General features: G+C 40.9%; 1 protein-coding gene across 5 annotated transcripts in view; it reads right to left on the reverse strand.

The window, feature by feature from the left end:
- Positions 1–2315: 2315 nt before the first annotated feature.
- The window catches only part of HEATR4 (HEAT repeat containing 4), a 45485-nt gene continuing 35171 nt past the window's right edge, over positions 2316–12629 (reverse strand). For all 5 annotated transcript variants that reach the window (XR_011432218.1, XR_011432219.1, XM_023628064.2 and 2 more), the window contains one exon: positions 2316–2666. Coding sequence is in view for 3 of the 5 variants with exons in the window: in XM_023628064.2 (XP_023483832.2) it covers positions 2508–2666 (159 nt within the window). In the remaining 2 variants the exon portion in view is untranslated. The remainder of the gene's footprint in view (positions 2667–12629) is intronic.

The following is a 12629-nucleotide window of genomic DNA, read 5'->3' on the forward strand; positions in this document are numbered from 1 at the left end:
CAATATAGATCATCAAGAAATGATGGGGTGGGGTGGGAGGATTAAGTGATAACCAAGAGGAGGTTGTGGGAAGAGAGAGAGTAAATTCCAACACAGATGCTTTCCAAATTCTGACCTGAAACCCCCACATTGCTGTTGGACTTGTCGGGGAGATTTCTGTTGACGTAGTTCGCTAATGGATGCTAACTTAGATGGAACGCATCCACTGATAAAGACATGCATCTTGGTTGAAGAACGGAAATTTTCTCCAGATCTTGACCAAGAGGAGGTCAGCATGGTGTTTCTCCCACATGCTGGGCCAAACTGAAGCTTCCTTTTACGGCAGGATAGGGAGCAATGATTTGTCTAACGAAGCGGTGGAGTTAATGAATGTCTGTGGCAAAAGAAAAGGAGAGGAAAGAGGAAAAGAGGAGCAACAGAAAGGAGACAACTGAGGCATTCTTTGTGAGAAGAGAATCTCCTACAGATGCTTCAGTCAGGAAGGACAGGCAAGGCCCTTTATAAAGGATGTGTGGAACTCTTAGAGTATTTTGTCATTATAACATCTTGTTAATATGAATACATAAGCAAAAGCATGAGGGTAAGGAGAATGGAGGCCAGCAAGTGAATCAATTAGGGAACAGGAGAGGAAAAAGGAGCTGTCATAGACCCCTGCCAAGCCCATTCCTTCTTCCAGCCTTTTTTCCTGTCCTTTCCCTCACATGGAAGGTCCTCCCTCCTCTCTAAGTCTTGTACAGTCTCTGAGATCCAAGCAAGTTCCGTGTCTTCATGACCACTCCAGTGCCCCCTTCCGCTGGATGCCTACAGCACATTTTCTGTGTGCCACACAACTCCTACTAGGTTAAGCACATTGTCTTTGGAAGGTTCTTCTATGCGTGTCTTATAAGCCCCCTTGTAAACTCCTCGAAGATAAGAGCCATTTCTTCTGCTGTTGCATTTCCCACAGTGCCCAGGGCTCAATAGACCTCTGTTTGACCTTGCTAACTGATTGACTGAGGAGTTCCGTTTGGCTTCCTTGTTCTTGCCAGCAACGCACAGTGCACAATAAAGTCCTTTCACTATGAGATGACAAAGTCGAAGCTAGAGGGGCCAAGAAAGTATTTGTACAGAATTATTTATTGTCTCGAATGCCTCATGGTAGTCAGATCCCAGAATTCTCAGGTTTGATAGATGTGGAAATAACTTTGATATATGTAGTAGTGCTTTTCGAGTTTGTGTTTCACTTGGATGGAATGTGTAAACTAATAAATAAAAACACGGGTTATATGAGTCAAGAAAAGAGATTTTCTGTTACGCAGTTAACTGATATCCTCTAAAGTTCTTTCTTCCCCCATGTTCCATAGCTACTAGGCGTTCATAGTGGGAATTATTTTCATCATTGAATGTCCCAAAGCTTTTTAATATAGGGTATAAAGTGCAATCAATATTTAGAAAAAAAATCTGGAATCACACTACTTTGATTCTGAATTTCTCCTCTTCTATGGCAATTTTTTGGGTACCATGTGCTCTTACAGAATCCCATCTTATGACACAGATACAGTTTGCAACTTTTTCATGATGCCTAAATCTTTTCAGCATTAAGTACATGGAGCCTCGTGAGAATTGCTAATAGTCCTTGTGACACTGCTGAGATGATTTCCAAGTGTTCACATTCACCCACGCAGAATGGGGTGGGGGAAATGATTGTGCTGGTTTGGTTTTCTTGTAACAGTCTAGTGACAAGGCTCCTTCATTGCCCTGTTGGCTGCAGTTAAAGAACCTGCTCTAGAACAGGTTCTAGAACAGGTTCTAGAACAGGTTGTGGGTTAAAAAAAATCATCTAAGCTGTTTCTTTCCTAGACCAATGAGATTCTAGTTTGGGTTTCAGAGGGCTCTTTATATCGCTTGCGAAAGATTCTGGGTCTTTCAAATTTATACTGTAGCAAAATTTGGAGCTCTGACCTACACTTAGTAAATGACCGTTCCAGGATATGGAAAAATATGCTCTATCATCTAATGTGATGTCAGTTTTCTTTAACCCTTTGTGTAAATGGTGCACATTAAAAAACTAGGTAGGGGCCAGACCGGTGGCACAGTGGTTAAGTGCACACATTCCGCTTTGGTGGCCCGGGGTTCGCCGGTTTGGATCCTGGGTGCAGACATGGCACCGCTTGTCAAGCCATGCTGTGGTAGGTGTCTGATGTATAAAGTAGAGGAAGATGGGCATGGATGTTAGCTCAGGGCCAGTCTTCCTCAGCAAAAAAGAGGAGGATTGGCAGCAAATGCTAGCTCAGGATTGATCTTCCTCAAAAAAAAAACACACAAAAAACTAGGTATACTGTTAAATAGATTCTTTTTTATAATGACAAAGAGATTATACAACCTCAAATAAAGAGACAGAATGTGACTGGGTCCGCTGATGCCTGTGTCCTGGAGCAGAGAAGGGCTCATTCTAGAAATGATCACCTTTCCTTCCAGGGGAAGAGGACATGACACTGGAAAAAATTTCTCTCTGAGTATTTACCCAGCTAGAGATCTGGGTTGTCAGATCCGAAAGGTCCCATTGCAATCCGTTTTTCCCAGGTGGTGCGTAGATCTTTGACAAGTGACGAGTGACCTCTTCTTCTTGTGTTTAGGTCCAGGACTGGACTCTGTGACCAGGGATTTGGTGTGCGGGGCCTCACTGGCTGCAAAGAAATAGAAATACATGAGTGCATATGTCAAACGTGTTCTCACGTGAAAGGCAGACCCAAGAAGAAAACCTGTTCAGCCATGGTTTGTCAGAATAGCTCTGTGAACTATCATACTAAATTGGAAAATAGATTCTCTAAGTTCAAGACCTGCCTCCCTTGACCCCAGTGAGAAGCCTAATGTGGAGAATATGGCTGAATTGTCCATCCAAGAAGGCTTGAGATCTGCATGGTGATCTTTGGGGTTAGCCTGTGTTTTCTCTGTCTTTGTTGTTATGCAGAAGTAGCAGCAACTATAGGACACTCTTATAGCTATGATTAAAGAGACTTTTTCCTGGGATGTGCTGAGGAGGTGGATTCACTCAGAGTGAACAGCCCCCAGGGATACAGCATTGCTCTATTTCAACCCTGTAAACCAATGTAGTGATGACCAGGGTTGAGCTTGTACCTAGGCTAAAGCATTCCCAGGAGTCTAGGTAGTTCTCATATCAATCCAGATTTCTGTATGGCTCCAGGGAATAGTAAGAGGGATATCTTCATCCCCAAGTGAATTCCCACCTTAGGGTAAAAGTACAAATGGAGGGGCCAGCCTGGTGGTGTAGTGTTTGGGTTCACGTGCTCTGTTTCAGCGGCCTGGGGTTCACCGGTTCGGATCCCAGGCATGGACCTACATACTACTCATCAAGCCATGCTGTGGTGACATCCCACATACAAAATAGAGGAAGATTGTCATGGGTATTAGCTCAGCAACAATCTTCCTCAAGCAAAAAGAGGAAGATTGGCAACAGATGTTACTCAGGGCCAATCTTTCTCACCAAAAAAAAAAAAAAGTACAAATGGAAGCCCATTTACCATATGTGTAAATATTTAAATGTTATAAATCAAGCTAACAAATGGTTAAGTAAAATAGATTCTATCTCCTACCTTGACAAGGAGACCAGGCTTGAATTTAGAGTTTTAGATTCCCTGGAGTTCCTTACCATAACATGGTGGCTCAGGAAAGCTGACCTGCGGTCCACCCATCTCTTTCTCTTCCCAGCTCTGTGCCACACTGTGAGGACCTCACACACACATGTGTGGGAACTTCAGACTGCATGTCCAAGCTCTGTTCACTTACCCCTGCAAACAACCACCTGTTGGCCACCCCTTGAGTCTAATGGTACACATACTTGCAATGATGGCCACCCTTAGGAAGGCAGACCAGTCCACTAAAGCCCTAAAAATGGGCAGGAAATTCCAGAGTCCTGGGTACCCAGAGTGTGTGGTCTATAAAGCTGGGTGTGGGCTCCAGCAGGGCATACCCATTTGGCCATACTCCTTGCCATATGGGGAGGCATGTGGCCAGAGGTCAGAGCTGAGCCCTCCAAGGCTGCGGTCCCAGGACAGGGGTCCTGCCTGCTCCAGTGTGTCACTGGTTAGGTTATTGCTAGACATAAAATTACTTTGCAGAAAATCTCCCACTCCCCACAGTGCCCACTTAACCAGTGATGTGACCATAGGTTGTGCAGGGCCATAGGTTGATAAGAAAATGTCCTATGGTGCCCAACACTGAAGCATGTTGGTAATGGAGGAAAAACAAGGTTCGAAATGTACAGGGCTAGAAGCTAGTTTATGGAAATTCCACTAATCATCACATGTATACAATTATAAAAGAAGGATTTAGTTCTTACTAATGCTTAGTCAAAAAAGTTCTCTCCTGATAATGCAGCATTATAAAAGCACCATACTTTTTCTTTTTTGATAGGAATCAAGCAAAATAGAATATATCAGAATTGGGTATTTGTAGGGAAAAAACTTGTAGTGGTACCACAAACAGTGAGTTTGTCTTTGTGTAAATATATCTTCTTTTTTCGTTAAATAAATAGGATAATTTTTATTATGCTTTCTAATGAATTTAATGGGATTATTTCTGATTTTTATTCTTAATTATTCTTTAATTAATCTCAAAAGCCTAATGCCAGCATTTGATATATGCCTTCTCACACATTTGCAGAAAGAATACCATGCCTCTTATATTTCTTATTTCACAAATAACTTTGAATTTCAGCTACAATTATATTGCATTATTGCTATTTCAGTAATAAGAACCAACAAATTATTTATTATCTTGTTTTACATTACTTAAAAAATGGATAAATCAACTATAGTAGACCATATTTTAATTCTGACTTTCAAGATGTACTCCTCTATTTATCAATTATTTTTATTGTATTCTTTGAATTTTATACTTGAAATGAAAAATTAAGTCATGATGAAAAGTAAGTCTGACCTACACATAAATGTTTGTAGCAGCTTTACTCATAATCACCAACAACTAGAAGGAACCAAGCTGTGCTTCAGTAGGTGAATGGGGAAACAGACTGTGGTACGCCCATCCAATGGATTATTGTTCAGAAGCGAAAAGAAATGAGCCAACAAGCCACAAAAAGACATGGGTGAACCTTCCTAAATGCATATTGCTAAGTGAAAGAAACCAGCCTGAAAAGGCTGCATAATGTATGGTTTCAATTATACGACAGTCTGGAAATGACAAAACTAAAGAGATAATGAAAAGATCAGTGATTCTCAGGCGTTTAGGGGGAAAAGGGGAGGACGGAACAAGTGAGGCACAGGAGATTTTTAGGGCGGTTAAAAAAAGGATACAGAAATGGTAGATACATGGCATTGTGCATTTGTCAAAACCCATTGAACCATACAGCATAAAGAATGAACCTGAACGTACGCAAATTTTAAAAAATCATTTCAGAAGTCAGGGGATCCCAAGAAGGAATGCAGATGAGAATATAACTATAACCTCAATTTAAATACGTATTTTTGTTACAGATAGTGTGATGATGATAAAAAATATTTTCAAGCATAAACATATGGTATATTAAAGTAAAATTCTGTGTGGAAGTTATTTCAAAAGGGAAATGTAAATTTAAAAAAGATATTAAAGGGGCCAGCCCGGTGGCGCAGCGGTTAAGTTCGCACGTTCCGCTTCTCGGCGGCCCGGGGTTCACTGGTTCGGATCCCGGGTGCGGACATGGCACCCCTTGGCACGCCATGCTGCGGTAGGCGTCCCACATAGAACATAGAGGAAGATGGGCACGGATGTTAGCTCAGGGCCAGGCTTCCTCAGCAAAAAGAGGAGGACTGGCAGTAGTTAGCTCAGGGCTAATCTTCCTCGAAAAAAAAAAACAAAAAGAGATATTAAATTTTCAACTTTAAAGAAGAAGAGCTTGTTTATTTTATTATTTTTTTAATGGATAATGGTGGATATCAAACTATTACAGTATTTAGATTCAATTGTATGCATTTAAGAGTGGTGTAACCAATGGAATACTACTCAGCCATAAAAAAAGACAAAATTGGCCCATTCACAACAACGTGGATGGACCTCGAGGGTATTATGTTAAGCGAAATAAGCCAGTCAGAGAAAGACGAACTCTATATGACTCCACTCATAGGTGGAAATTAGTATATTGATAAGGAGATCTGATCGGTGGTTACCAGGGAAAAGGGGGGGTGGGGGGAGGGCACAGAGGGGGAAGTGGTGTACCCACAACATGACTAACAAAAATGTACAACTGAAATCTCACAAGGTTGTAATCTATCATAACATTAATAAAAAAAAAAAAGTAAAAAAAAAAAAAAAGAGTGGTGTAACACTTTTAATTTAAAATATCAATATGTAAATGCTAGAATATGTAGATGTTAGACATTAGACCCTTTGCATCTATTTAAACTTAAAATGAAAAGACTTTAGATGTCAATTTAAAAGATGAAAAGGTGGCATAGCTTTTCAAAGATGAAGACGTGCATGAAGAGGTGACATAGCTTTTTTAGCGGGTACATAAGCAAAAGAGTTGGAAGTTCAACATCCTAGATAGCATCTTTCACGATGTATTGGAGGACTTGGCCAACTTTTTCCGTAAAGGGTCAGACAGTAAATATTTTAGGCTTTGAGGGCCAGACAGTCTGTTTCAAAACTGATCAACTGGGCTGTTGTAGCATGAAAGTAGCCATAGACTCTTTGTAATGAAAGAGTGTGTCTGTGTTCCAATGAAAGTTTATTTGTGTGCACTGAAATTTGAGTTTTGTGTAAATTTTATGTCAAAATATTCTTCTTCTTTTTACTTTTTTAAACCATTTAAAAATATAAAAATTACCTTTAGTCTACAGGAGTATAAAAAACAGGAGGCAGGCTGGATTTGGCCTGAAGCCTGTAATTTATTGACCCTTGGTTTATAGTAATTTGGCAAAATAGTCTTACAAATTGCTAGGAGTCAGTATTGTCAAAGTTGGACTGTAATCTCTCTCACATTTGCCAAAGCAAAGGCCTATATCCTTGAGGCCTTAGGCAAAATACTTCAGAAATGTATAAAGTAAAACATGGAAGGTCTTCTATTGCCAATAATTCCATTTCCCAGATGCAACTTCCATCTTCAGTTTGGTATATATCTTTCCAGACATTCAACTGTGCAGACATACACATACACACACAACATATATGGTTTTAAAAGAAACCATATAAGAAAATGTATATGGGTTGTGTGCTTTTTACAAAAAAAGGAACAACATATATATTGTTATGCAATGATTTTTCAATTTACAATACATTTTAAACATCTTTCCTTATAATTATTTTTAACAAGTGCCTCTTAATAGGAATTTGAGTCATTTCCAATTTTGAAATTATAAGCAATGAGCATCAGTGTATATATATATATCTTTGTAACATGGGTGAATATTCTTACAGGACAGATTCCTAGAAGTAGAATTACTGGGTCAAAGATATGCAAATTTTTATATTGATGAAGTCATCCAAAAGTTTAACGCTACTGTTTCTCAATCTTGATACTATTGACATTTGAGGTTGGATAATTCTTTGCTGTGGGGCTGTACTGTACATTATAGAATGTACATTATAGCATCTCTGGCCTCTACCGATTAGATGCCAATAGCATCTTTCCTGTTGTGGCAATCAAAAATGTCTCTAGACATTGCCAAATGTCCCCTAGGGGCAAAATCACTTCAGATTGAGAACCACTGCCCTGGACATTTTCTTTTTTAAAATTTTCCTCTTATTTCTTTTTCTCCCTATCCCCGTTTCAAAGACTTCTCACGTTATCCTTCCCTCACAAAGGAAAAGTACTTAAAGGAACTTGTGATTTAGTATATATCACCTGTGAGATAATAAAAAATATATACATTAGTCTGTGCCCCCAATTTCTGGCACAGATCTCCTGAAATCCTTGTAATTTCCCAAGTGATAAGAGCTCTAGAACCATCTCTTGTCCTGATGTTTGTCTTTGAGTCCATCCCTGACACAGGGCTCCTGAAACCCTTGTAAATTCATAAGTGATAAGAGCACTAGGAGCATCTTTTGTTCTAATGAGGTGACTCTGAGTGGGCTCCTGGATGGTTCCTGGTTGGAGGCTGGTCACCAGAAAGTTCAAACCATGATTAGAAACTTGGAATTTTCAGCCCTCCCCTCCATTCTCCAGAGAGGGAAGAGGGACTGGAAATGGGGTTAAGAATTGATCACGCCTGCTTGAGGAAGCCTCCATAAAATCTCAATAGTACGGGGTTCTGAGAGCTTCCAGGCTGGCGAACACATTCACCTGCACTGGGACAGAAGCTCCCGCGGTCAGGTCTCCCCGAGCCCTAGCCCTATGTATCTCTTCATCTAGCTGTTCATCTGCCTCCTTTATCATATCCTTTAGTAAACTGGTAAGCAGAAGTGTTTCCTCGAGTTCTGTGGGCTGCCCTGAGGAAGGGGTCGTGGGACTCTGATTTGTAGGAAAATCTGACAAAGTTGTAGGTAACCTGGGGACCTACTACTTGCAATTGGCATAAAGGAGAATGGGAGCAGTCTTGTGGGGCTGAGCCCTTAACCTGTGGGATCCAATGCTATCTCCAGGTAAATAGTGTCAGAATTGAGTTAAACAGTAGGACACCCAGCTGGTGTTGTGAACTGCTTGTTGTGGGGAAAAACCTCCACACATTTGGTGACTGGAAGTGTCAGAAATGAAGTGTTGTGAATGTTCTGTATGTGAAAAGTAAAAGAGACACCTAAGAAAGAAAGACATAGGAGAAGGAAAGAACTGGGTTTTCCCCTATACAGGAGAGAAAAACTGAGGTTTTTCTTTTTTTTTTTTTTCGAGGAAGATTAGCCCTGAGCTAACTACTGCCAGTCCTCCTCTTTTTGCTGAGGAAGCCTGGCCCTGAGCTAACATCCATGCCCATCTTCCTCTACTTTATATGTGGGACGGCTACCACAGCATGGCGTGCCACGCAGTGCCATGTCCGCACCCGGGATCTGAACTGGCAGACCCTGGGCCGCCAAATCAGAATGTGCGCACTTAACCACTGTGCCAGCGGGCTGGCCCCCTGAGGTTTTTCTAATACATCACCTCTCTGTTATGGTCTGAACTGTGTTCTCTCAAAATTGCTAGGTTGAAGTCCCAACACCCAGTACCTCAGAATGTGGCCTTATTTGGAAATGTGGTCTTTAAAAAGGTAATTAAGGTAAACTGAGGTCATTAGAGTGGACCCTAGTCCAATCTGCCTGGTGTCCTTATAAGAAGAGGAAATTTAGAAACACACTTGTAAGAGGAAAGACCACAAGAAACGGGGAGAAAATGGCCATCCACAAGCCAAGGAGCAAGACCTCAGAAACCAGCCCTGCCAACACCTTGATGTCAGACTTCCAGTTTCCAGAACTGTGAGAAAATAAATTTGTTTAAGCCACCTAGTCTGTGGTACTTTATTCTGACAGCCTTAGCAAACTAACACATGCTCCTAATGTATTTTAATTTTTATTTATTTATTTATTTTTTGAGGAAGATTAGCCCTGAGCAACATTCACCACCAATCCTCCTGTTTGCTGAGGAAGACTGGCCCTGACCTAACATCTGTGTCCATCTTCCTCTATTTTATATGTGGGATGACTGCCACAGCGTGGCTTGATGAGCAGTGCGTAGGTCGACGCCTGGGATCTGAATCAGTGAACTCCGGGCTGCCGAAGAGAAGCGTGCAAACTTAACCACTGTGCCATCGGGTGGCTCCTATATTTGAATTTTAAATGAAGAATGAGTGTAAAAGGCAATGACTATCCAAAGGAATAAGTATCGAACAGTGGATTTTGGTGGGGGAAATAATTTGAGGCACTTTCCTGAAAGGCTTCAAACCATTCTATGTAGACTTGAACATGGAGTTGGTTCTATTCAACCTCTTTTCCATGGCAGCTTCTCCGATGAACAATTATTAACTTCTATAATCTTAATGTCAAGTTCCTTTGATTTTTTAAAATTATTTTCTTGAGGTCATAATGGTTTATAACATTGTGGAATTTCAGGTGTACATTATTATTTATCAGTTTCTGTATAGACTGCATTGTGCTCACTGCCAATAGTCTAATTTTCTATCTGTTCCTTTGATTTTTTTTTTAAAGGGAATTATATTGGTTCAAAAAAAACAGAAGAGCAAGGCAGGCAATGATTAGAAATCAGGAAAAATGAGATGAGTTAGGGAAAGTGACGTTTGTTGTCTAAAAAACACTATTTTTTTAACTGCATAAGTGATATACATTCAGTGTAGTAAACCCAGAACATACAAATTAGCAAAGAAAAGGAAAATAATAATCCCCTGGAATCCCACCCTCCCAAAATAATCACTGTTAAATATTGTGGCAGAAAGACTCCCCAACTTTTTTAGTAGTATGTATGAACGTATATATGGATAGATATACACATACACACATATCCCCCAAATGGGATCCTACTGTAATACTTATTTTGTTTCCTTTTTTTCCCCACTCAATGATATATTAAGAACATTATCCCATGTCATTAAATCACATTTATGAAAATGGTTATTAATATCTGCTTTTGTAGTGAGAAGTAGAGCCACAGGAAAAGAGATGAAATTAAAGATAAGTCAGGCTCCAAAAGGAGCCTCCCAGTCTCAGGGGAAACCAGAAGACAGCAACAACATTGTTTGTTTAAGGAAATCACAAAATGTTGAAAAAAGAAAAAGATGAGGTCACAGGAAAGACTGGGAGGAGGAGATATTGTATAGGATGTGGAAAAGACAAATTTACAGCCCTCTAGCTGAGCACAGTGTCCCCCAGCTTTGCGAGCAGGGAAACACAGCTCATCTCCCCACTTCACTGTAGGATGTGTCCATTGTCTAGTGAAAACCACTGGCTTTGAAAAGGCAGAAAGCTCCCAGTGACAAACTTAACCTGCCTTCTTCAACATTTCCCCAGGGGACCTGATATCAGGGTCTTACCAGCACACACAGTCTATGTATCAGGAAGAGGGCTCCCCCTCCTATTCCTTTCTTCCAGACACGGCAGCCTAGACTAGGGTACAGGACATGGGAGGAGAATATCCATTGGTTGCAGTCCCTGCTCTGGCCCTTGGCCAGGTAACTGTGCAGAGCAACACCCAATGGCTTTGTCTGATCTGGTCCCCGCTGATTTACTCACACTTCCATAGGGCATATGCAAAACTCATCTTACTCTCCCCATCCCACGCTGTCACCCTGCCCAATTCAAGAACTTCTTTGCCTCACCCTGCTCCTAGTTCCTCTGAACTAGGCCAGTGGCACACAAACCATCATATAGGGCTTTGCTCCATAATAATAAATTATTATGATAGCTACCATTTTTAAGTGTTTAGCTCTGTACCAGACCCTGTCCTAAATGCCTTAAGTGCATTATTTATCCTCACAACAATCTTATGAAGAAGTAGGTTCAATCATTATTCCCATTTCACAGATGAGACTACCGAGACCTGAGAGAGTAATCTGACTAAGCTAACGCCATAGATAATGATTGGGAGGGACTCCATTCTGGTTGATCTGCTTCCCACAACATTTCCTGTGCACTTTCTGTGTGATAAGCAGTGTTCTAAAAGAAAGAGAAAAAGGCACAAGGAAGTCCTTTCTTTGAAGAAGTTTACAATTTAGGAAGTTTAGGAAAGAATATGACAAATACATAATATACCATACAAGACACAAGGTGGTAAATACACGTGAAAGTGTAACCATAGGCCCTTCAGGACCAGTTCAACTGACCCCATCTCTTATTAACAGAGTGATTAAGAATCCTCTTTCAGGGGCTGGCCTGTTAGCATAGTGGTTAAGTTCACGCACTCTGCTTTGGTGACCTGGGGTTCGCAGGTTTGGAAGCTGGGTGCAGATCTACATACCACTGGTCAAGCCATTCTGTGGCGGCGTGCATATACAAAATGGAGGAGGATTAGCACAGATGTTAGCTCAGTGACAATCTTCCTCAAGCAAAAAGAGGAAGATTGGCAACAGATGTTAGCTCAGGGCCAATCTTCCTCAAAAAAAAAAAAAAAAAAGAAAGAAAGAAAGAAAGAAAGAAAAGAAAAAAGAAAAGAAAAGGAAAGAAAGAATTGTCTTTCAGTAAAACTGCAGTCATGTAGCCTGGGCATGCTCAAAAGAAGAACTCGTGACCTGAAACAACTGTGGAACCAAAGATCCTCCTTCCTGTGGAAACCAAGGACTGAGACACGACTGGAACGTGAAAGTTAGACTCTTATCAGAAGCGAGGGGTCTCTCATTCAGGAAGAGCTGGTGTTAAAATTCCTTCCCCACCTCATCAAAGATATTTAGAATCCCACCATCAATGTTTAGAACCCTGTCATAAATGTTTAAAACCTTATCATAAGTGCTCGAAGCCCACAAATCATAAACCTGTCTCAACAGTGTTTCCATGTGCCAGCCTATTCTCCCTAACCTCTTAAATTTCACCCCAAATCCTGAATTGGGGAAACAGATCTGAGGGCACACGCCCCCTGGCTCCCTGCAGATTGATCTTACGCAACAAAAGCTGATTTCTGCCCCAAAGGCTGATGCCATAATTAATTGACTTATTTATGCACATCAGGCAGAGAACCCCAATTTTGTGCAGTAACTAAAGGATCAAAGTTCTCTTGTGGTGAG

This window comes from Equus caballus, chromosome 24, assembly GCF_041296265.1.
Source record: "Equus caballus isolate H_3958 breed thoroughbred chromosome 24, TB-T2T, whole genome shotgun sequence".
In the NCBI taxonomy this organism is placed as follows: Eukaryota; Metazoa; Chordata; class Mammalia; order Perissodactyla; family Equidae; genus Equus; species Equus caballus.